General features: G+C 41.4%; 1 protein-coding gene across 1 annotated transcript in view; it reads left to right on the top strand.

Moving 5' to 3' along the window:
* RAB38 (RAB38, member RAS oncogene family) overlaps positions 1 to 26,253 on the top strand; it is a 48,782-nt gene that overhangs the window by 5,899 nt on the left and 16,630 nt on the right. The window contains exon 2 of the mRNA XM_079789002.1: positions 13,200 to 13,480. Coding sequence (XP_079645128.1) covers positions 13,200 to 13,480 — 281 coding nt within the window. The remainder of the gene's footprint in view (positions 1 to 13,199; positions 13,481 to 26,253) is intronic.

Raw genomic sequence — 26,253 nt, 5'->3', positions numbered from 1 at the left:
TGGTTGTTTTCTTCAGCAGATTTGTATATTAAATGCCTGGTTATGTGTTAAGCACTGTGCTGGGTGAGGGGAAAACAAAGTAGAATAAAGAATTGAACAAGACTTGATTCCTGGCTTCAGAAAGTTCACAGTTTTAGTGGCCATGATGGCACAAAGCAAGGCACTGTAATTGTGAGTGAAAGGTATCGGTATAGGTAACTCCAAAATACTCTGGTGGCACAGAGAGGGTTCTGGCCACACCACACCCAGCCAAGTCTCTGAGATTAAACCTGAGCAGGCAGGACGGAGCTCTAGCTAGTCTGATATTTTCTGTGCTTGTACCTAGCACCGGTTACTCCCTGTGCCTGGCTTCAGGCTGGACAGCTTGAGACAGAAGTTTATTCTCTGGCCCTGTTTAATTCTGTCTCCTGCTCTTGGGGATCTCATGCATCCTCATGGCTTTAAACACTGTGCTGACGGCTCCAGAACTGTGCATCTGACCTGGCCTTCTCATAAGCTCCAGACATACAGTTCTGTCTTGCTGTCAGGCATCTCTTTTTTATGATATCTCATTTATCTTGCAAGATCAATATGTCAATAGCAAGGTTGCATTAAAAAACAGGATTTGAGTTCGATTAATAAAGTAATATATGCTCAATGTAGCAAAATTGGAAAGTACAAAAGGATGCAACAACAAAGGAATACAAATAGACAATATCCACAATCACCCCCTCGTAAGGATAAATAGTAAAGGGTGCTATTTGTAAGTCTAAACTAGACATTTTTTCACACACTCTGGACTTTCTAGTTTGTGCTAACTATACTTTTTTTCTCCCACTCAACTAGACTTGAAACCTCTGCCATCTTTTCTCCTTCTTCTTTGACCTGCACACACCATCAGTCTCCAAAGCAGATAGTGATTATGCCTCTTCCGTCACTCACTGCCCTGGCCCGGGGACAGCACTAGCAATTACTTAACTGTTCTGCTGTCATACCACCTGGCTCCTGCTAGCATCCTTTTCCTCCCGTTCTTATATGTACCAAGGTTAAGTGTATCTTCCCAGGACATCACTGTGGTGGCTATGCATTGCCTATAGATTATATACATCATGATGAGAAGAATTAGAGTGGTGGGGATGAGGTGCTGGGAGGGCTGGTGACTAGAAGGAGCACAGATTCTAAGTCATGGAGCTATTGAGGGAGGAGTGTGTGGGGTGCTAGCAAGTAAGAGGTGACCGGAGTCCTTGAGGCCAGGCCACGATCAATGGAAACCCAGGATCTGTCTCACTGTGGCCGTGTTGTCAGAAACACAGTTAACCTCAGGACAGGCAAAGTGGCACTGAAATATTTTTTGTTTTGTTTTATTGCATTTTACTAAAATAGTAGTTTTAAAACTTGAGGATTTGAGAGGTATAAGGTCTTGCCTGAGAAAACGTTTTCATTTTACTTGAAAAGCAGAGGAATTTACTGGGGGTGGGGGGTGGGGAGGGGGTGAAATGGATAAGTCTTTGCTTTTATGGAATCTGTGTCTGATGGGGCATAAAGATATCCTATATAATAAAAGCATAATATGCTAATTAGACCAGACATCCTTCTGGACGAAGCCAGGGCTGTGAGGGAAGCCGGGTTCCTGGGTGCCAGAGGGAAGCCGTTGCCAGCAGCCGGAGAAGGAAGGCCTACTCTTGCATGAATTTCATGCATCGGGCCTCTAGTTATAAGATAATCACGGAGATGATTACTTAATCACTGTTTTTGATGAGTGCTCTGAACGGGAAGTATCAGGTGTTAAAAAGAAAGCAAAAAATGGGGCTTACCCGAGGTATGGTGTGGAAGTGAGGAGACACAGTGAGGACTGTGGGTAATCTGGCATCGCTACAGGTTACAACGTGTGAGGAGGGAGGTGGTGAGATGGAAACAGCAAATTAGGAAAGAAGGTGTATGCTAAACTAAAGGTTAAGAGAGATAACTCCTTGCATTTATCAATTTGCCATAGCAATCTTCGCAGTTTTAACGCCACAATTATGCTGGAAACTAGGTCTTACTATTTCCAGTTTTATTGGTGAGGAAACTGGGCCAAGTGTAAGTAGAACATGATGCCTGGTCCATAGTAGTTGCTCAATAAACACGGTTTGGTATTAAGCAATTACTGGGGTTGACAGTAGAGTCATCACTAGCCTGAAAGCATTTTTTGAGGCTAGTTGTCCTATGGTAGGCTTAGAGCCCTTCCCGCCCCCCCTTTTCTGATGATTAGCTTTGGAGAATCCTGCAAAGCTTTCTAACCATGGAGAACGCTTTTTATTTCTTTCACTCTGTTTGACTCTGAGATGGACATTCTCAGAGGAATATGGTGGCCCCAGTGCTCCTGGGTTGGAAATTAGGTTTATTGTGTCAAGAGAGGATTCTCATCTTCACGTGAGTGTACTCAAGTAGTCTTCCTCAACTTGACAGGGTCATGTAGTGACTCTAACCTGGGGTTCCAAATTATTAAGTTCCGCTAATTTCTTTCAGCTGTTTAAGAATTTGGTTAAACGATTTTATGATCATACATTACTTTTTAACACAGACAATAATGTGGTGAAGGTGTGGTAGGGGTGGGTGCCGAGTGGAGGGGGGTCAATGGGAAAAAACACACGAAGGGGACATCTCTAATACTTTCAACAATAGAGTGACATTAAAAAAATAAATTGCTCTTTGAAAATAACTCAGGTTTTAACTTCCCCCTTTCCTCACTCCCTTTCATTTCCAACTGTCAAGTTCTGTCTTTTCTACCTTGAAAAATAATTCTTGTTCCTCCTTTCAGTAGTCATGTCTTCTTCACAACCCACCTGAACTACTGTAACAGCTGCCTAATAGCCATCCCTTTCTCAAGCTTCCCCACCCATCAGTCTGTAATCCACAGAGGAAGAGAGGAGAGAGAGAGAGAAACATCAATGATGAGAGAGAATCATTGGTGGGCTGCTTCCTGCATGCCCCCTACTGGGGATCAAGCCCACAACCCAGGCATGTGTTCTGACCAGGAATTGAACCATGACCTCCTGGTTCATAGGTGGATGCTCAACCACTGAGCCCCACTAGCTGGGCTAAAGACCCATTCTTAAAAACTGTGCTTCCTCATTTGACAAAGTCTTCATGATTTGAAGTGAAATGTGATTCATTTGGAGGTAAAAATGACAAAACTTGATTTTTGGAGACAGTTGATGAAGGAATGACTTCATGAAAGATCATTTTCACAGAGTTAAAATCTTGAGGGTCCATCAAACCAAATCCTTCATTTTACAGCCTAGGAAGCTATGATTTGAAAGGGCAGGAGTCACATTAGTTTCTCAGGCTCATAGAGAGAGAGTTAATGGTAGGATGGGAACCAGTATGTAGGCTCCTGTGATTTATTAATGATGAGATTTGAATAATTAAAAACTATTTTTTAACGCCAGACATTTTGGTGTTTTAAGTACTGGGGCACACAAATAATTGAATTTGGTAGGCACCCTGCCCTGTAGGAGTTCATGCAGTGAAGAAGGAGGAGTTCATGCAGTGAAGAAGAGAGGATGATGGTATGGCATTGAGGGCACCCAGAGGCATCCACAGTCTAGCTACACAGGACATTCCTAATATCATTTCCTCCCACCCTCCATCAGGAGGCTTAACATCTGGCCATTTGAACTCCTTGCTATTCCTTATTCACACCCCATGGTATTGTCTCTGTGCTTTGCTCCTGCTCTTCTTGCTGGTTCACATATAAGCCCTCCCTTTATTTCCATATATTTAAATCCTACCGGATATTTAAGACAATTCTGAAAGGGCACTTTCAGACACTTCCCTAATTTTCTCATTCCAGTGGTAACTTCTTCCTCCCTTGAGACATATGCAACTTCTTAAATTCCCTTCTAGCCCTTCTCCCTTTAGCAATCAACATATTACATTATTTTGTACTTCTCTAAATATCTTTCCCTTTTAGCAGACCTCATTATATAATTTAATGAATGACTGTGGAGTCAGCAAAGAAAAAGAGAAAACACCATGTAGGAGGAGACCAAGCAAGGGCAGATTTTGAAAGCAAAAGGAAAACAGTTGAAGAAGAGAACAGTCCTGGCTGGGTGGCTTAGTTGGAACATTGTCCCATACACCAAAAGGTTGCGGGTTTGATTCTCAGTCAGGGTCCATACCTGGGTTTTGGGTTCAATCCCTGGTTGTTCAATGTTTTTTTCTCCCCCTTCCTCTTTCTCTAAAAATCAATACAAACATATCCAGTGAGGCTTAAAAAAAAGAAGAAGAAGAAGAAGAGGGTAGTCAATCGTTTCAAATGTCTGAGGGAAATCAGAATGATTACTTTCTGCTCTGTCTCTTCTTTGTGCAGTCTGTGTTATCCCGATACATTATTTAACCTTTCTTCTCCCTCAGTCTTGTCTAAATCTGCTCTCTCATGATGAGGGGTGAAAGACTTAGCTTCTTGTGTCATGTAGAAGCTCAGCTTCACTTTCTGAAAATGTTTACATTAGCTCCCCAGTTTAATGGTGGCAAAGGAATTATCTACAGTGTCAGGGATTAAAAAAAATTTCGATCTAATGTGTAAGGTGAAATTTAGAACAAATTAATTTAAATTACTTGTTGGGAGGATTGTTCTTATACAGTAATGGCAGTAATAGCCACACCATGAATTGAGTGTCAGGCATGGTGCTATGCATTTTTATGTATTATTTCATTTATTATGCACAAGGAACTTGTCATAGAGACAAGAGAACTGGGCTTAGACAGACTAGATTAGAAAACACATAAACAAGCAAAAAATGCATAAAACTTTTAAAAGTCACAGTGACAGTGCTGGGATATAAACTGAGACTTGTCTATTTATAAATCCCATTTGCTCCCTAGCCAGTTTGGCTCAGTGTATAGAGCGTTGGCCTACGGACTGAAGGTCAAGGTCACGTACTAGGTTTCAGGCTTGATCCCTGGCCCTGGCCGGGGAATGTGCAGGAGGCAATCAGTCGATGTGTCTCTCTCACATCTCCCTCCCTTCCACTCTAAAAATCAATGTTGAATAGAGGTAAGATGTGCCTATGAGGGATGGTAGCCAATAGTAAGATGAAATGAGAACCATTGTTCATGGGGGAACTAAAAAAATTGCATAAGGAGCTTGGGTGGTTCTGAATTGGGGACAGATTTTTTTTCAGAGTGGATCTTAAGAAGGAGCAAGTAAGGCATAGAAAGTAAATGAGTTGGATCAGAGATCTTGCTTTATTCAGTTCACTTCTTTCCCTGCTGGGGTTCCTTCTTCCCCCCCCCCCCTCAAAAAAAATCAATATTAAAAATTATTGCTTCATTCTGTAAAGAGTACTTGTATTACCAGTTCCATTCTATTGCACAAGTCCTTCATGAGCGTAGACTAAGAGCCTCTCAGAGTGTGTGTGCTGTGGGGACTTAAGGAGACACTGATTGAGTAATGCATTGTGGGCTCAAGGAGTCTGCAGTGGGACTGGAGACATAGGCGGCAGAGGCTTACAGCACATCAGAAGCAGTGCAGGGCAGGGCGAGCAGGTGATCCATGGCAGAGCCGTGTGTGTACAGATGAGGAAAGAGTTGAGTGTGGGGCCAAGAAGTCAGGACAGGCTGCCAGAATGTAGGGTTTGGTACAACCTTGAAGAAGAGGTAGAATTTAGGTAGAGAATAGGGACAGGGTATGTTCTGATGGGCATAGGCATGCCATGGAATGAGTGGGCATGAAATCAGGAAGCAGAACTTAACAGAGCCTAGCAAAGCATAGTTTTGGGCAGTATCCTGATCTTAGTCTGAGTATCTTTGACCTTGTAGATCAAAGTGTGTAACCTTGAAAATTCCTTTGGAGTCCAGAGGGTAAAATAAAGGAACCATTTCTCTACTTGGAAAGTGCTTACTTGTTTTCTTTTCAAAAGCTTCTGTTCTCAATACTGGACCCACCCAAGCTACTGCTCTCTATTTTCCTAGGAAATGGGAGCAAAGCTTCCCCCAAATCCTGGCTCCCATTTTGTTCCTCCACAAAGTTCTTCGTACAGCTGGATGGATATACTGGAACAAGGCCAAGTGTGTTAAGGAGTGTTTTGATGCACAGAAACAAACATGGGATTCTAGGCAACCCTTTATAATAGCCTTACAATAAGAAAAATTAATCCACATACATAATATACATTTCATTGAATTCGAAATACTTTTTGTTAGACTTACTTTTCTAAAGTTGATATACATACACAAATTTAAGGCAGTGTTTTTATGGTACATAACAAGGCAAAAAAGGAATAGCATCTCAGCACATTTTTTTTCCTTACTGACCAGATCAAATGAACGAATACCCAAAGATTAGTCATATGATGTAGACCCTGCATTTCTGAATGTAAAGTTTTCAAGATGTTGCAGTATCTGTTTTATTAGAGGTCTCCCAATTTATAACTCTTGGGAAATAGTCCGAATTGCTTTAAATCTTGTGTGGGTTATATGTGTTAGCAGCTCAGCCTTTGATTTTTGGCATCGGCTGGAGGCAGGAGTGCTTCCCTGAAAGTGTTTAATTAGGGAAATGATAGGGTGAAAACAGGGCTTTGAAAGGTGAAAGAGGCAGAGGTGTATAGAAATTAAAGTACAAGTTAAATTTCAGCCCTGACCACTCCTGGAACTTCAGCCTGGAATATACAACTGCCTATTCAACATACCTGCCAATAGACATCTCATATCAACATGTCAGAATCCCAAAGGACTTCTGCAAAACCTTCACCTCCACACGTCAGTGAATGACAACTCCATACTTTCAATGATTCAGGCCAACAGTCTGGGAATCATGCTTGAATCCTATTACAGTCTTCATCCCATTTGTCATCTCTATTTCCAAATATATCTAGAAACAACCCATCTTTACCACCTTCACCACTACCACCTTCCATTGACCCCTAACTGCCCTCCCCTGCAGGCCTGATTGCCCCCAACTGCCCTCCCTTTCAAGCCTGGTCACCCCTAACTGCCCTCCCCTTCAAGCGGTTGGAATGGATAATCACAATGGAAGTGGATTATCATCTCCCCACTTCCAGCCTTGACCCCAGTAAATCATTCCTCAGTGCAGCGCTCGCCAACCGGTGGTCCGGGAACCATTGGTGGTCTGTGAGGTCCGAAAGGTTGGCTACCGCTGCCTCAGTGCAGTAGCATCCTTAACCACGTTCTTCTATTAGTTCATGTTTCTCATCTGCTCACAATCCTTCAGTGCCTCCCTCTCTCATCCAGAATAAAAGGCTACATCTGCACAAGGTCCCTCACTGTCTGCAATCTGGTCCCTGTAATCTGCCTCATGGCACACCAGCCGACAGTCTCCTTCCTGTTCTCCAAACACTTGCCAGAACATCTGTGCCTCTGCATCTTTGTCTTGCTGTTCCCTCTGACTAAAACCCTCTTCTCCTAAATATCCTTATGGCTGGCTTCTTTACCTCTTTTTGGTTTTTACTCAGATGATACTTCTCAGTGAGTCATTATTATCCATGCAGCTTAACATTGCCCTCCCACCTTTCTCCTTTCCTGCTTAATTCCTCTCCATGGTACTTTTCACCAGCGAATGGAGTATAAATGTATCTTACTTCGTTTTTTGTTTACTGTTATCTTTTCACTAGGATGTAAGCTTCATAAGGGCAAAGATTTTCAATTGTTTTTTTCTAGTTGCTAGAACAGTACTTGGAAAATAATAAGCAATCAAAATTTGTTGTTAAGTGCAGGAATGAGATGAGACAATCCTAACTGAAGTGATTTTAGTGGGAGTGGAAAGAAAGTGATAAATGCAAGAGACGTGACAGAGAATGACTCTTAGAGACTTGTTAAACCTGCCACTATCCACGGAGAGGGGTCAAGAATTACAGGTTATTTCTTCACTTAGCAGGGAGGCTGAATTGAACTCTTCCTCTATACAGAGGCAGTGTTTGTCATGGGGGCTGCAGAAACTTGGTTCTGGCTAGGGAGTGGTGAGTAATGTTGTAGGCAAAGATCACACCAGGTTCATTTCAGGATATAACCTAAGGTTCTTGGATAAATTGCGATTGATTGACATTTTTCTGTCAATGGATTGGTGGAGCCAAGAAGTGAAGAAAGAAGATGAAAGAGTTTCAGAACCATTGCCAGAGAGTCAGACAGGCTCTTAAAAATGAGAAAACCTTGCTCACCAGGATGTCAGCTGACTCTGATTCTTGTCTGCGGGGTTCCCTGAGCCTTCAAAACCAGTTGAAGCCATTATACATTGTGACCATTTGACAATTCTATCAATTGGGTAGTTTGTTTCCCCTCCCAGATCCTTGTGCAAAGTCCATATTTACTTTTGTTTTTATGTTCCTGCTTTTCATACTATTGCTCCCTGGAAATAAAGACCATCTCTGTGGCACTTTCAGTTTTATTGATTGTGTCATGACCCCCAAAATATATATTCTTTATAATAGGGTTAATTGGTTCCAAGGAATTATTTCTTAAGATGATAATGATTGTGAAAACATGACATTCTGGTCTGAAACTTGTTGCAACAGATATGCACCAACCCTGTAAGAACAATGTTCATTTTCTCCATCTATTGATTACTTACCGGAAATTCATGTGGAATGTAGAGTAAGTGCATTCATATGCAGCACTAATTGATGAATACATGAAAAATGTATGCGAGAAGAAGAAGGAATCTTAATTTCTGTTAATCTCTATCTTAGTATCTTGATAGTGAAGAACTAGCCTTGGATTTACAACATTAAAACTGATCAACCTGCTCTCCAGGTTTTAACGATGTTGGAGATAGTAGCATGAATACAGAGCATGATAAATGTGAATGGTATCAGGTAAAGAAAATGCTGTGGAGGTCTGAAAAAGGGGGACACTGGTTCCAGCAGACAGGACAGGGAAGGTTGCAGAAATGTGTGGCATTTCAGGGCACAATTGAACAGAGTGAGAGGAGAGATGGGGACGGGATTTAGGCTTTGGGAACAGAGATGCAGAACAAACACAAGAAGACATCCAGGGAAGTGATGCAGGATGTGTTTTCGGAAGCAATAGTCCAGTGTGGTTTGGCCTTGGAGCACTTTGAAGGAAGTGGCAGGAGAAGAGTTTGGAAAGGCGGTTGGAGCCAAAGATTCCTCATGTTTAGTGTCAAAAAAGGTGTCTGTTTTTGAAGCATGAGAGAGCCATTGAAGAGCTATAATAGCAGAACACAATGATGATATTTGTATTTTGAAAGTAGATTCTGGTAGAAATAGAGTTTTAAGACTTCCCTCAGGGAGTACTTCAAAAAAACAGGTATTTCTGGACCCTACACAAAGTCAACATAGTAAGAGGGTGGCTCAGGAATGGGTATTCTATAAATACCTCAGATGATGTCCTTTTTGAAAAATATGTTTTTATTGTTTTGAGAGAGAGAGAGAGAGAGAGAGAGAGAGAGAGAGAGAGAGAGAGAGAGGAAGGGAGAGCTAGTAACATTGAGAGAAACATCATCTATTGACTGCCTCCTGCATGCTCCCAGCGAGCCCGCAACCCATGCCTGTGCCCCAACTGGGACTCCAACTGGGACCTCTTGGTTCCTAGGTGGATGCTCAGCCACTGAATCATACCAGCTAGGCGATGATTTCCCTTTTTTCCCCAGCTTTATTGAGATATAATTGACATATAACATTGTGTAAATTTAGGGTCTACAATGTGATGATTTGATATACTTATATGTTGTGAAATTACCTCACATACTTACCAATTTTTGGTATGTGTGGTGAGAGCATTTAAGATTTACCCTTTTACCAGTTTTCAAGTTTATAATACAGTATTGTTAACTATAGTCATCATGCTGTACATTAGATCCCCAGAACTTATTCATCTTATAACTGGAAGCTTGTACCATTTGACCAACATCTCCTTATTTCCCCACCCTCAGCACCCGGCAAACACCACTCTAGTCTCTGTTTCTATGAGTTTGGTTTTTTTCGGTTCCCCATATAAGAGATTATACAGCATTTTTCTTTCTCTGTCTGACTTATTTTCCTAGCATAATGCTCTCTATTCTGGTGTGTGTGTGTGTGTGTGTGTGTGTGTGTGTGTGTGTGTGTACACCCTCCACCTTCTTTATCCATTCATCTTTTGATGGATGTGCAGATATATCTTCAAGGTAGTGGTTTCATTTCCTTTGGCTATACACCCATCAGGTGATTTCTTCTGCTGCATGGCAACTGTGTGAAACCTGTTTTTGTCTTTTTATTTATTTATTCATTCATTCATTTATCTATTATTTTAAAATATTTTTATTGATTTCAAAGAGCAAGGGAGAGGGAGAGAGAGATAAAAACATCAATGATGAGAGAGAATCGTCAATTGGCTGCCTCCTGCGTGCCGCACACTGGGGACCGAACCTGCAACCTGGGCCTGGGCCCTGGCCGGGAATTGAACCCGTCACCTCTTGGTGCATGGGGTGATGCTCAACTATCAGGCCACACTTGCCGGACAAAGGTGATTTTTGAACTGTGGTCTTTTTTATTTTTTTAGCAGTAAATTACCTATGATAAATTCATCAGGTCTCTACTTTGCCCATATGTCACTCACTAGAAATCACATGGTTCTCATTCTTTTAATAAGAAACAGCAGAGAGGGCTGTCAGCTGACAGGATAGGCAGGATAAAATGTGTGCCCGAAATGCCCTGGTCTGAATGTGACCTCTTGCTGGAATGTCAAAAATACAAATGTTCCAAGTCTGTTGGCCCAGTGACCTTAATAAACAAAGGTCTTTTCTTTCTAGAAACACACTTTTTTATTCCTTGTTTCTCATCACACACACTCACACACACACACACACACACACACACACACACACACACACACAAAATCACAAACTCAAACATAAACACATTTTCTTTTTGGAATTCCTATGAATGTGTTAAACCTATGTGTATTGCTTTTATGCACAGTCTTGAAAATTACCTTTTGCCACATATTTGAAATGTAAACTCTTTCTTTTGGAGGGTGGCCTTCTTCTGCTATGAAAACTTCTGGACAAGTAGATTATTGAATAACCCATGACTTTGCCCTTCATCTGAATAGTTCCCTGAAAGGGATCATAAGACATCCTTCCTAAGCCTAGAGGCCTTCTGAGCCCTAATTGATCACAGAGGGTTTTCTTCCCCCCGGATCCCTGAAAGGTCACGGCCACCCTGAATGGTATCAAAGGAAATCACTCCTTGGCATCAGAAACCAAAAAAAAAAAAAGAAAAAAGAAACGTAAAACTCATTTGGGGAAATGGAACGTTTACCTGTGAGTTGTGTGTCTTATGAAGAGTATTATACCATTAAAACTGCTTCTGTGGTATAACCCCCATCAGAAATGTTTTAGGGTCTGACAAATGCTCCGAGCACACAGGCTTCCACACCAGGATGGGAACCATTGACCTTCATCCATTTCCACTAAGTGCTTGTGGTTTATGGATCATTTTTCCCTTACAATCCGCAGTGCAAGTGCCAATATGAACATAGCAGACCTACAAGAGAGTGTGGTAACTTGAGTTCAAACTCATCATCACAAAACCTGGAGCTCCAAGTTCAGTGTAAAGTGTTCTCAGAGGTGTGCTGACCTGTATGCTTTTAGACACATGCCAGTTTCAGCATTTTCTTCTAAGAGGAGTTGGCTTATTGAATACACACCTACCTTTGTTTTAATTTATTTAACTTTGTAAGACTCTGAAAATAAATTCTTCAGACAGAATAAAAGACCTTTGTCTGGTCATATACTTCTGGGATTTTTTGGTTCAGAAAATATAAACCCAATTTTCATTAGCTGTCTTTAGCAACTACTAGTGGACAGAGTGACAACCAGTAGGATTTTGTTAATCAGCTGAAATACCTGTAACTTTTTGTTATAAGCTCTGGTCTGCAACAATGATTTTACTACCCATATCATATTGTCTTTCATAATTTTTAAAAGGCTGGAGAAAGGGAGGGAAAACTGAAGTGCCAGGTAGTACTAAGATACTGTGCTGGATGCTTTACACATGTTAATTCATTTCATCCATATGACAACCTTTTGAGTGTTTAATAATCTTGCAAATATTCATTAGAAAATTAAGAATCAGAGCAAAACTGATTCTAGCTGATTGGTCTAAAAAAGACCAATAATCGTTTCCTTCCTTCCTTCCTTCCTTCCTTCCTTCCTTCCTTCCTTCCTTCCTTCCTTCCTTCCTTCCTTTTTCTCTTTTTGTTTCAGAGGGCTTTTATTATCCAATAGATTGTAGTCTACTTAGAGTAGAGATCATCTAGTTCGTGTTGCATTCCTAGCATGTTGTCCAGAGACTGGCATAGACACATACATATCTGTTATCTGTTCCCTTGAGTTGGATGGGACAACTCCTGGTATGTAAACCTGGAGGACAGCTAGTACAGACTATTAGTTGAGAATATTTAGTGCTCCTAAATAACTATGAGCTCTGGATTAAAAAAGCTTAGATATGAATCCCAACCTCCAAAGTTAATTAATTTGTTCAATTTCAACAAATTACTTATCCTCACCAAGTCTCATTTTTCTCACTTTAAAATGGGGATAATAATTGTACCTTCATGATCATTTATGTAAATTATGTTTCTGATGGTTAGTAACCATACAATAATGCTAGTTATTACTATTATCCTTAATTAGAGTTCACTGTGGGTACTTTTTAAACATACTACATTATTTATTATATTTATCATTATAATGTATCATCCCGCTAAAATGTAATCTCCTTGATGGCAGGGATACTCATGTTTTAATCATTGTATCCCATGTATTGAGGACTGTTGTCCAATAGAACATTCCATGATAATAGAAATGTTCTGCATTGGAGTTGTGTAATACTGTAGCCACTAGCCTCTGTGGTTGTTGAACACTTAAAATTTACTAGATAGTGTGACTGAGGAACTGGGTTTTAAATTATAATTAGTTCTAATTACTTTAAACTTAAGTAGCCATATGTGATAGTGGGATACTGTATTAGCACAGTTCTAGAATATTACATGGTTACACAGAAGTTTCAATAAATACTTGTTAAATGAATGAATCCTCTCTAGACTCAAATATAAAAAACAAAGTGGCATGATTGTGTATTTAGCTCATTCCTTAAAGATAAACAATGAAGCACTTTACTGAGTGATCGGCTCATACCAGAGGCCTCATAAGGTTCATATATATATATATTGTTTATAATTGCAATAAGTTTTTGATTTCTATTTCTTTTTGGTGATAGGTCAAGAAAGATTTGGAAACATGACAAGGGTCTATTACCGAGAAGCCATGGGTGCATTCATTGTCTTCGATGTCACCAGGCCAGCTACGTTTGAAGCAGTGACCAAATGGAAAAATGATTTGGACTCCAAGTTAAGTCTCCCTAATGGCAAACCAGTTTCAGTGGTTTTATTGGCCAACAAATGTGACCAGGGCAAGGATATGCTCCTGAACAATGGCCTCAAGATGGACCAGTTCTGCAAGGAGCACGGTTTCGTAGGATGGTTTGAAACCTCAGCAAAGGTAACGTGACCTTAAATGATAAACTTATTGTAGGTAAGATTCACAAAGAAAATGGCATGTAATCATCATCATCATCATCATCATCATCATCATGATAATAACGTGTTTGCCTCATGATTTATAGTTCCCAAACTGCTTTAAGCACTTTCTCACTTCAAGGGGTGAGAAGGGCAGAGCAGGAACTATTATCTGCAATTTAAGGTGATTGTGGCTAAGGGAGCAGAGCATCTTGTACATCATCCTGTCAATAATAGTTAATAAATGTTTTCGTTTTTTGAGTGCTTATGTGTCAGGCATGTCTTACAAGCATTTTCTCATTAGTCCTCACAGCAACCCTATTAGGTAGGTAGGTTTTTAGAATAAATGAAAGAAGTGGGCCACACAGTCAGTGTTTCTGCCTTATTCATGTATTAATTTACTCCATCAACATACAATGTTCTTTTGTATCAGGAATTGTGCTTTGCCCTTGAAATGAAAAGATGGCAGGGACACCGACTGTGGCATTGGGCATACTAGGATAGTGGAGTGCAAGTAGACAGCAAGTATACATGTGAAGGCCATAGTGTGGCTTGGCACTGCTCACTGTCCCGGGTGGCCGAGAGGGAGCAGAAGTGGGGCAGGGGCAGGGATGGAAGATGAAGAATTGGGTGTAGGTGATAAGGGTGCTATACCTCCCATTATACCCCACACTGCTATCTGATTTGTCAGGTACATGATTCTTTCTCTACTCCCTTTTGTTTTTGTGTGTATTTTTGTATCTTACCATCAGAGAGAGAGAGAGAGAGAAGAGGAGAGGGAGAGGGAGAGGGAGAGGGAGAGGGAGAGGGAGAGGGAGAGGGAGAGGGAGAGGGAGAGGGAGAGGGAGAGGGAGAGGGAGAGGGAGAGGGAGAGGGAGAGGAGAGAGAAATTTTAACAGTAATTTTGAAAGTTAAAAAGTGCATAAATGATATAAATAAATGTTTTGCTGTATTTTTTGGATATTTTTTGTATGCATATAACTGTGTGTGTGTGTGTGTTACATTATTAGGATTGCATTCCACAGTTTTACATCATGATTTTCCACTTTTATTTATTTGTGGAACAGGTATTACATACTTGTGGAGCATTGGCACTGAGCTAATTGTTAGAGGTTCAGTTGTCAATAAGAGAGGCATAGTCTCTGTACAGTTTCTAACTATGGAATTCACACTTAGGCCTCCTAGTGAACATTTGTGCACATCACTGGAGAATGGTCTGAAAAGACAACTTGATGGGCATCATTCTAATAGGCTCAGGGGCAGGGTCTGGCAGACTTTACGCTGGGCACTAGGGAAAGATAGATTCCAGGGAGGTCATCCTGGAGACAGTGACTTGGTCATTGCATTCCTACGGGAAGATGACAAGCGTTTGAACTAAGCAAATGGCTTTAGGGATTGAAAGGAAAACCTGCTTTGGAAATATCACCGAAGTGGAAACACCAGCAGGATTAAGCAGCTGCTTGGATTGGGAGATGATGGAGAAGAGGGTGTTGGGGACACTGTCTGTCCTGGTTGGGGTTAGTTTTGTTTCCACCATTTCATGGGGAGTCTCAATCCCTGCCTTCTCTCTGTGCCGTCTCTGAGCTGGCCTTACGTTTACAAGTGGCTGCTTCTCGGTTCCTTCTTGGAGTCTCAGTGCACTCTTCCCTTCCCCCCTTTCTTTCCTGTTAAAACTCCTTGTTCCATCGATTTCTTAAGATGCTTCCTTTTATTTAAGTCACAGCATCTATCATTTTCTACTTACGGGTTGTCACTGGACCTTTTCGGTTTGCTTGTTTTAAGAATTTATTGTTGTAAAGAGAGACGCATAGAACAAAACTCACAGGTGTGATAAATTTCAGAAATTTAAGAAATATTACATTTTTATAGTCTGATTCTCGGATGATAGTCTGGCTTTTTAAAAAATTCTCCTGTCTGTTAGCCCCACCCTCAGTTTTACTCCCCTGCCTCCAAACTCCTTCCTTTCAATAGAGTCCCTTTCAGCCCGGAAGTAGGATTTGGGGGACTCTTCTTCTCAATTGGTTACTTTATATCTGAAGGAAAAACTCAATGAATGACTTACATTTCTATGGGGGGGGGATTTATTTTCCACCATTTATTCATTCAACAAGTATTATTGAGCACTTGTTATGCAGCAGGCACTAGGAACAGAGGCATTTGCAAAACAGAACCCTGACTTCATGTAGCACAGTAGTAATAACAAAATATAAGTAAAATGTATGGGGTGTTGGATAATGAATAAGTGCTAGCAGAAAAAAGAAAGAACGGAAGAAGCCTGTGAATTTGTGGGGAGGGTTGAAACTGCTTGTGGGACAAAGGCCCTTCTGGACGTCTTTTCGCCCACCCTGACGTGCCTGCTCCACCATGGTCGTCCTGAACTCTGCTTACGGGCATGATGTTCATTAACGTAAGGCCCGGCTGACCTTCCACACTGATTCATATAATCCTCTAAATCCCTGCAAATGTAAACTTTGATGAGAAGCTTTGAACAGAGAGAGGGTGGAGGGAGTTTCACAAGCCTAAAGTGCACTCAACTGTTAATACAACCCAGAGGGTACAAGGCCTCACTGTAAAAGGTAGAACCAACATTCACCATTTCTGTTCTCCCCAAACATACGGCTATTGAAATTGCCCTTCTGAATATCTTACTAGTGAAAATGGCTTCGTGGTGCCAGGTTGGTCTTCAAAGTCAACCCCTGGGAGCTCAGGAATAATAAATGCTGCAGCGTTGGCCTGCTGGCGTTGTCAGACTGTCCAAAAAGTCTCTCTTAAAGCATCTGAGAAAGCCCTGCCTGCTTTCTGAGGATAGTATTACTGAGGCCCAGATCACACTGGCAGCCGGAAGCTAAGATGGCAGCCTTTGGAGACAGCCACTGATTCATTCTTTGATTACACTGGGGATCAGGAACATTCCCCTTACAGGCCTTTCTCTCAGAAAGGGAATCTGCTAACAATGAGCATCCTCTGGGGTGACGTCATAATCAGTCTGATGATAAACATCTGATTTCCTTTTTTCTGTCTCTGAAACTTCTAATGCACCGAAGGCAGAAATCCTGTGGGTATCACCATCAGCGTGGCCGTCTCTGAGCTGGAACTAGCAGGGAGTTAGCGGAGTTTGTCATTGAGACCAGCCTCCATCTTGCCACTGACCAGGCAAATTGACCCTCTTGGTCCTTCGTCTTGGGGAGGAGTAACTTTTTATGAGTTTGCATGCCCTGTGCTGTTGCTGGAACAATCATCCTTAGCTTCTGGCTGGGAGTTAAGAGAGAATAAATGAAAATTAAATATATGCTAGCATCTCTGATTTTTTTTTTTTAATGTCATCTCTTAGAATATTAAGACCAAAGGAAAGAGTAGAAATACAGTCTCTCCTAAGTCAAGTTTTCAACCACTTTCTTCCCCTTTATCGGTCATGTTTACTTGAATTCTGCCTGTGGATTCACTAGGGCTAGGTGATGTTTAATTGGGGGAATCCTATGTCCCATTTTCCTGGAACATTCTTAGTTTATGCCTGTTGTCCTAGCATAATTATTAATAAGATTTCCATTCCTGGTTTGTAATTAAAATTTACATGATCAGCCATGGCTGGGCAGCTCAGTTGGTTGGAGCATTGTCCTATACACCAAAAGGTTGTGGGTTTGATTCTGGGTCAGGGCTCATACCTGGGTTGCAGATTCAATTCCCAGTTGGTGCATGCAGGAGGCAACCAACTGAAGTTTCTCTCTTCTCTCTCTCTCTCTCTCTCTCTCTCTCTCTCTCTCTCTCTCTCTCTGTCAATAAAAACATCCTCAAGTGAGGATTTTTAAAAAATTTACATGGTCACCCTATAGATCAGGAGCTCCAATACATTACACTATCCACATCACACCTGAGCTCCACTAATGGCTATGTTATGCATTCCTGTGCCCAAGCCCAGTCCTTACAATATGCTTTGGTAGATTGTCTCTTTAGAATGAGAGCCCTGGCCTGCCTTTGTTAATGCAGCCCCAAAGCTGTGATTCTTGTCTTCTGGGCCCATCTCAGTGGTGACGGGGCTCTGCCCTCTGCTGACCCATTTACCTGCTGTATTCTTGGTGCCCATTGCTCCTTTTAGATTCACTCTTTGATCATACGCACCTGCCTTCTAGAGTTGCTGTAAACAAGAAATGACATATGGGGTCCCTGGATGTGTTATGTCTGATCACACACACCACATGGATGTGTTATGTCTGATCACGCTTCCCCGTGCCCCCCTTCCCCCCCCCCCCCCACACACACATACTCAACTTCCCTATGATCTGTCTGTTCCCACAGCCCATCCGGTGGTCTGGGTGTCAGCATCTATGTGTAGCTCACAGCAGTTGCACTTGGCGCAAGGTCTATTTCTATATCTTAGCCTTTTCCAACTTGCTCCATCCTGCTCTTAGGGTGTAGCGATTTGTATATGGTGTGTTCAGAAACAGGACACCAGGAAAACACCAGTATAGATGGGACAACAGATTCTATCTGTTCACTAGTGGGGACAGGAACCAAATTCACAAAAAGAACTTCGGTGTCCTTTCTCCTGGACCCTCCTCATCGGCCCTCCTCCTGGCAGATTTTCTAGGCTGTTTCTGTCCTACTTGGACTGACCAGTTAGGCCCACCCTCTCCTCAGAATGTGCTATGATCTATGGGTGGCTCGGAAGAAGCTTTCTTACATTAAACCACCCAATTTGAGTCTTCCCTGATGCTAAAAAGAAGAATGTCGATGTGCATCCTGCAGAGAGAAGGAATACGTACACCCAATACTGTTCTCTATAGGAAGTTAGTTTTCCAGGGGGAAGCGTAGGCGCTTCACAGTGTAGTGGAAATCTTGCATGCATTAGGCTTTCTAGAAACTATGGGACACATTTGCTGTCTTTGGGGGAACATCTAGCCATGGGAGGCTCACCTCCCCAGAAAGAACCCATAAAACTTTCTTCCTGGGCTTTCTTTGCTGCTAGGGCCCGGGCCTAGATTCCACCAATCGTACTGATTCAGAAGTGAGCAACTAGAGAAACAAGGGGCAATGCAGAATCCATGTTTTCTGGGCAGGGTGGTGGCCGATCAGGCCCCCATCCTGGATAGACAAGCAGAGTTTTCAGAGTCTTGTGCTTGACACAGGATCACCGCTGGCCCCAGGGACAGTCGTATTCAGGTGAGTTTCTGGGAGATTCGCAGATAACAGGACCTAGTCATGCTCAGTGGTGGCTGCAGCTGTGTCCTCATCAGGCCCGTTCCATGTGGGGTTTGAGGTTCTGGAAGCTTCAGGTTGAGCCTGTTTCTCTACACGACCGAATAATTCTACAAGCTCCCCAACATCCTTGAATAAACTATTTTCATCCTCAGCTCTTGTATCTTACAACTGAGAAACTGGATTGGTATACATGGTCAAATACATTTGAGAAAACCAACTTAGAGCTTCCCTTGCTGCAGGACTTCTTTGGACTTTGATATTCTAAATCATTCCAAAATCTTCAGTGATAACAGTGCCTCTGTTTCTTCCTGCTTGCTATGTGTTAGCTTTGTGCAAAGCTTTTTATGTGCATGAGCTCATTCAATCCTTAGCAGGATCCTATAAAGTAGGCATTATTATCATTACTATTTTACAGGGGGAAAAAAGTTGAGATTTAGGTGACTTCCCTAAAGCTATATTATGTTACTACCTATTTCTTTGATTCTTTTTAAAAAAATATGTTTTTATTGATTTTTAGAAAGAAAGGAAGGGAAAGGGATAAAGAGACAAAAACATCATCGAATGGCTGCCTCCTGCACGCCCCCTACTGGGGATCGAGCCTGCAATTCGGGCATGTGCCCTGACCTGGAATTGAACCGCTGACCCCTTGTTTCCTGGGTCAATGCTCAACCACTGAGCCACACCGGCCAGGCTATTTCTTTGATTCTAACATATACTTTTTGCTCCTTCATATGTTAACATTTTTAAAATCAGTGTCCTATGTCAGTGTGGATTTTGAAAATGATGGTGTGTCATGCACATAACGTCTTTTTTACTGTCTCTTCCAAAAGAGGACTACACCACGCAGCAGTTCCTAAATGTTTTTGGCCACGGAGAACACTTAGCAAAACAGTGGAACACATTTAGGGCATGCTGGCCTGGGATTTTCATGTGGAGGGAAAATTTTCTGTGTTTTATTGCGTTTAGTGAGCTTTTATTATTATTATGATTATTTTTAAATTGCTCTGCAAGCTGAAAAATGCCGCAGTTAAGAAGTGGCTAGTTTTCTGAAAGCTGCTTGAAGAGAAGTATCACACATCATTTCTTTTTATAGGCTTCCAGAAAATGTGCACTTAGAAACATAATGTATTTATACCAACTGGAAATGCATAGATAATTACACTTGGGTATGGGTAGATAGTTATTCTAATTAATTTTTAATGGGTTGAGGATAGAACATTATTTTTTAAAAATCTTCATTATCTTTAAGTTGGGTAGTAGATGATCTCTGATTATTCCCATTTTTCAAATGCCAAACCATGAAAAATTCTTGACAGTCGCTGATGGATTCATTGATTCGACACAATTTGTACCGAATGACTGACTGTCTAGGTGTGTGCTCTGAACCATGTATATTGAGCCCTTGCTGAGTTCAGAGCATGCTATTAGGTACCACCTCTTATTCTTAAAATGTCTTATTGTTAAAACTCCCAATGGGAAGTAGGTATTCCAGGTTTTAGGTACCCATCTTCGAAGAATTTAGATGAGGTTGTATGCTGTGCTTTCACTGATTTAATTGGTCACGGCACATTTAAGCCTGCATTTTTAGCTGATCTGATGAGAGCTGGTTGAACTTAGGGTCATAAAACAAAGAGCCCAGCAAAGTTAGGAGGCAGCGTTTAAAGGAAATGTTTAATAGTCATGATCATGTACTAGGCTGTAGTACAACCATTTGAATCATTGCTCTGGCAGATCCTTAATGCCCTACATGAAAAATGCAATAGTTTCTTGAAGTTGAGAGTAGCTTAAGTACAAGAGGCTCAAACTCAAGCTGTCCATTTGCCTAGGAATCAGGAAAAATTAATAACATTTAAATTTTTATCTTTAGTAAACTAGTTCTCCAGAGGTTATCTAGATCTATGTGTATAATGTACTGGATAATCTGAAATCCAGCTACAACTAAGGCATTGTAGGGAAATAGGAATGGACCTTCAGAGAACGTAACCATAGCTAGGTATGCAGGAGGGAAGGTGTTGCATGTCACTCTCTTCTAGCTCCCCATTATATTTATTTCTGTAAAAATCTTTTAAGGAAAAATACCTATGGGCCTGTCTCTACAAATTTCAAGGAGGGAGGATGCTCCTGAGGCTCTGTTCTACCTTGAGCTTCATCTGAGGCAGAGGTGAGCTCTGTGGAAAGTGTAGGTGGTGGAAGAAGAGAAAAGCAGGTAGAGTGCTGTATCCTTTGGGAACGAAAACATTGCCTGGGTGCAGCTGGGTGCCGACCGTGACTCAGATGGTCCCTGGTCTTGACTAGTAAACCATGGCTCCTGGCCTCAGACATGGCGTACTAGTGAAGAATGATTACAACCAGGTTCTGCTTCTGGAGCCAGCCTTCCTCCTGGATGTCTGTCTCTAGCCATGACTACTTTCTCTTTGAGTACACAAAAAGGGTGCCAGTCCATCCCTTTATTAAATATAGAGTTCCATATTTCCTGGAACTCTACCTGGATATCACCCAGACAACTCTTCACACCCAACATGTCTGAAACTGACCTCCCATCAGCTTTGCTGCACATCAGATCATCTGGTTTGGAGATGTCACATCCACCCAGACATCCACGCCGTGCACCGTTATCCACAATTACTCATCCTTCACAGGCTCCTTGTTCCTGGCCATAGAAATTCCCCTAGTGAGGCTGTCCTCTGCCTTCCAGGCCTGTCTCTGGCTACTTTGTCCTTCCATTTATCCTCCAGGGACTCTACCCTGTTCACATTTGGCCTTCTCCCTGCCTGGAACATGCCTCCTTCAGTTACTCACCTGCCTCTAACTCTTCCTTTATGACTGGGCTGAAGCATCACCTGTCACTGACTGTCAGGCGGGCATTCTCTCCTGTATCTTACCACGTTACATTAAACGTCTTTCTTTTGTAACCAGATCCCTGCACTGTGCACAACGTCCTCCTTGTCTTCTATGAGGAAGGTGGCTTGCACAGGGAGCGTGATTGTAGTCAATTATTGGATGGAACAGAATTGTTTGTTTCATTGCTTCTCATGGATTCTTTCAGAAGATTCTTTTACTGTATAATTCTTTTCCCTACCCTTTGAGGGAGCATTTTCACCCTTAGAGAACTGTGTAGAAGCAGAAAAATTAATTCACTGCTGTGTTTCCCAAGAGGACTCCACATTATGTAACTCCTCTCATCCAGAAATCTCTCTAGACACTTTGCACAGCAGGGAGATTTTAGTGCCGCACAGCACGCAGGGGGAAGTAGAGAAGAAAAATGAAGATGAGGGAACAGCCCCCCTTAATTCCTTGGGCCTTAGACTGGGAACTCTGAATTCTTTCCTTGGTCATGGTGTATAGCATCCTGCAAGGCTCTACCTTTAGCCTGTGGATCTTATCATCTCACTTATTCCTCCTCAGACCCCAGAACCAGAATTTAGCAGTTTTCTCCTCATTGAAATTCTCATAATCTTGTTTTACATGTATCTCTTATTTGTTTCAGCTACTGTTATTTGAGCCACACACAATGGCTAGCATACTAGTATTTACCTTTTTTACTAATAATGAACTGGAGTTCCAAAGAGCCTTTTACTGACCCGTATTGGAGAAACCAGGCCTAGACTTCAGAGCTAGACCAGAGCTCTGTCCAGTGACTGATTCTTGAACAGAGTTGTGTATCAGCAGCACTTGGGGAGCTTGTTAGTATTTTAGACTCCTCAGCCCCATTCTTAGAGACGTCTAGATGGGCAGAGAATGTATGTTTTTGGAAAACAGTTTTTTAGTGATTTTCATAAGCACATTGATTAAGATGCATTGTGCTACACTTTGTTTATTTGTTCATTCATTCATTCATTCATTCATTGAATAACTATTCTTTGAATAACTACTGTTATTCAATTAGCCACTTTACTAAGCCCCAATCTCCAGGAAGAAAACTGACATAACTGAGTAATCCTATATAATAAAAGCCTAATATGCAAATTAGCGGACAACCTGTGGAACTATTGGTCGCTATGATGCGCACTCACCACCAGGGGGCAGACACTCAATGCAGGAGCTTCCCCCAGCCTGCAGGCCCCAGGCCAGCCAAGGCGGGTGCCAGCAGCCCCCCCCCCCCATCACCCCACCGGTCACCCCACAGATGGACTCTGATCCTCTGATCACCAGACAGGCCTAGGGACCCTACCCACGCACAAATTTCATGCACTGGGCCTCTAGTTATAGTATGAAGTTCCATTAAAAACTGCTGGCCTCTATGAGAAATGCAAGAGCACTCTAAGGAGAAGCTGTTACCTCTACCTGAGAGTATGGCAGCTTTGTAATGTTTGATCATCTCTTGACCCCTGATAACCTGAAGTTCCACAATTCTCTGCTATTGTGAATCTTTGTTCATTAACTGTGCTTGGCCCTCTGTGAGCTCTTTCAGCTTATGTTCTAAGAAATATTATTCCTCTTCTCCCCTTTATTTATTTATTTATTTATTTGTTTATTTATTTTATTTTTTTTTTCTTTATGGAACTCCTAGTTTGGTGTAACCTCCTGAATTAAGTCTGTGCACCTACTATGCTTTATCCCCCCTCATATGTTCAGCACTTCATAATTTTTATTTAATTTTCTACATTTTTTGAGTTACTTTCTAATATTTTGTTATAATTTTTAATTTTGGCAATCATAGTTTTAATTTTGAAGAGCTTTCCTGTTCACATTATTCTTTTTCATAGCATCTGTTCTTAGTTAAGAACATAATTATTTTATGTAGACTGTTCCTCTTATACATCTGACGTTCATTTTTAGGAACTAGACCATCAGAAGCAGGTACTAAGCTCTGTGTGTATAGTAGACTTTTTGGTTAGGGGCTGTGTTGGTTGTTGATTAGTAGATTTCACTTTAGGTGGGTAGTCACTGAGGACTCCCAAATGTCAGCTATTGGAAGTCTTTTTTTTTTCTTTTCTTTTTCTAAATAAGCCTTCTCTCCTGGTAGGGGTGAAGATGCCAGGGTTCTGTGAGGGGGAAGTGGTAGTCCAGCTGCCATATTGGCAGGCTTTTAGTTGACACATTTTTCAGTCCCACAACACCTACATAGGAAAAATTTTTGGTGTCAAGATCTTGAGTTTCAAGTTTCTTTTCTTTGGTTTACTCAGAGGATAAACTAGTGTTTGTCTAGGGGTCTAGATGCCTAGTGCTGGTATTCTACAAGAAGAAGGGGGGAAAGTGTGCGGCTGACATTCCACATTCTGGACTTCAGCCACTCTCAGTACATTAGTCTTGGATTCTGTGGGAATTACCGAGCTCTCTTATTGTCCATATCTCCCTTTACACACCTTTAGAACATGCTGTCTTACATGCTAGTAAATCCACTACTATTCTCTATTGTTTTCAGATTTCAAAAAATGTGTTGAAATCTCTTGAATTCTGATGCACATTTTTTCATTATTTTCATTCTTGAGATTCTATTTGAAATATTTAGTTTCTGACCCAATCTTAGTTATTATATAGTTTATTATGGCTTCTTTTAAAAGTAGAGTTATTTTATTCTCATTTTATAATGTGGAATCCAAAGAATAGTGGGATATAAGTAACTTACTCAAAGCCACAACTAGTAAGTGTCAGAACTAGGATTTTAAACTCAGGTCTGATTGATTGTGGATCTACCTGGTGCTTTCTATGTCAGCTTCTATTTGTATTTTATTTCATCATTATTTTTTAAATCCTCTCCCGAGGACATGTATTTCTTTTTATTGAAAAGAGAGAAAGAGAGAAACATTGATCTGTTGTCTCCTGTATGCACCTTGACTGGGGATTGAACCCACAACCTAGGTATATGCCCTGACTAGGGATGGACTGGCACCCTTTTTGTGTACAGAACAATGCTCTCACCAACTGAGCCACTTGGCCAGAGATCAGCTTCTACTCTTAAAAGAAAAACAAATAGGCAAGGTTCATCTGTTAGGACCACTGTCAGAACCTTCTGGGAAGGGTTGCTTCCTTGTTTCAGGAGGGGGTTTGTTACTAACACATGTTTGACTTCTTCCTCCCCGTGTTACTTCATATTTTTCACTATTGATTTTGTTTGTCCCCGACTTTGTGGTCTGTTACCTACTTTAATGTGTCTTGTTTGCCATCCTTGAAGCACCCTTAGATTTGTGGGTGACAGCCCTGCTCTCCCAAGGCCTTCTGTTCCATCTCCATCTACTCTGCTGACTAGTGAGGTATTGATTCCTTGGGGGAGCCCTCAGGGATTGGGGGGAAATCAATATCTCATTAGACATGAGTGAGAAGCAGCAGCAACAGCTCTTGAGCACCTTCTTCCCTGACCTAATAAAAAATTATTGTTTGTAATTTTTATTTTATTTTAGAACAAGAGAGGGAGAGAGGGATATCAATAAAAGAGAAACATCATTTGGCTGCCTCCTGCATGCCCCCTTTTGGGGATCAAGTCCACAACCTGGGCATGTACCCTGACCGGGAATTGAGTCAAGGACCTCTCAGTGCGCAGGGATGATGCCCAACAAACTGAGCCACACTGGCCAGGGCAAGGTGCACTGGTTAAAAATGAGGTTAGCCTGATGTGTCCAGGGATATTCTGAAGTGATTAGATTGTCCTAGGAATACCTTAGAAAAAGCCAATGACAGAAAAATCAAGAGTTGTATATCCATTTCCTTGAACTAAATGAAGCAAAGTCCTCTTTTGAGAATAATTTTGCCTATCAAAAATAGCTCCAGAGGAAAGAAATTCTCTGAGATAATTGGTGTAACTTTTGGTCACTGAATTTTCTAGTGCAGGCACAATCATTTGAGATCCACAGGGCAAGTCTTTTAGCTTCCATGTTTTTCAGGGTTCCCAAAATAAAGAGAGAGTATCAGCAGTGGGTGCCTACCATTATCCATGTAATATGTTTCTGAAACTTTGTGTTTCCCAAATGTTTATGCTACCTCACAGGGCTTATTATGGCAGCTGTCCCCAGATGAGTCCCTTTGAAAAAGAAGAGTTCTTTTGGAAAGAGAATTGCCATTCTCTCGTTCATCTGGTTATAAGTTTTGGTGTTTCAGATTTTTGTAAAGAAGGGCAGGCATGAGAAAAGTCAAATTATCCAAGTCTAAAGAGGTCTAGTTTTGCCATATAATAGAAACCCATACTTAACCCCCGAATTATCATGCTATAATGTCTTCTTTCACCATTGCATGGAAACACATGACAAGTATATATGGATAGCACTTCAAAATCATTTTATGATCGAACTACATATTTTATAGTTTCATTCATCATTCTTCAGTAATCACTGAGTGCCTTGCCTCTATGTGACAGGCAGTGGGACTATCCCAGTTGACAAAACAGATACAATCCCTGCTTCTTGGAGCTTGTATCACAGTGGATGAGACAGGTAATAGAAAGATAAATCCATGCAATATATCGTTTGTCAGATGAGCTAAGTGCTAGGGAGAAATATTAAATAAGGGAAGAAGTCTAGAACTTGAGTGGCATATATGGATGGGATGCAGGGGACAGTTCAAAAAGAGGAAAGCAATTTTAGACAAGTGACCAGGTAAGGTTCCAGGGTGAAGGTGTTTTATTTT

The sequence above is a fragment of the Cnephaeus nilssonii genome (assembly GCF_951640355.1).
Source record: "Cnephaeus nilssonii genome assembly, chromosome: 13".
Classification (NCBI taxonomy): domain Eukaryota; kingdom Metazoa; phylum Chordata; class Mammalia; order Chiroptera; family Vespertilionidae; genus Cnephaeus; species Cnephaeus nilssonii.
Note: the sequence above shows the minus strand (reverse complement) of the source record. Positions and strands in the feature narration are given on the sequence as shown.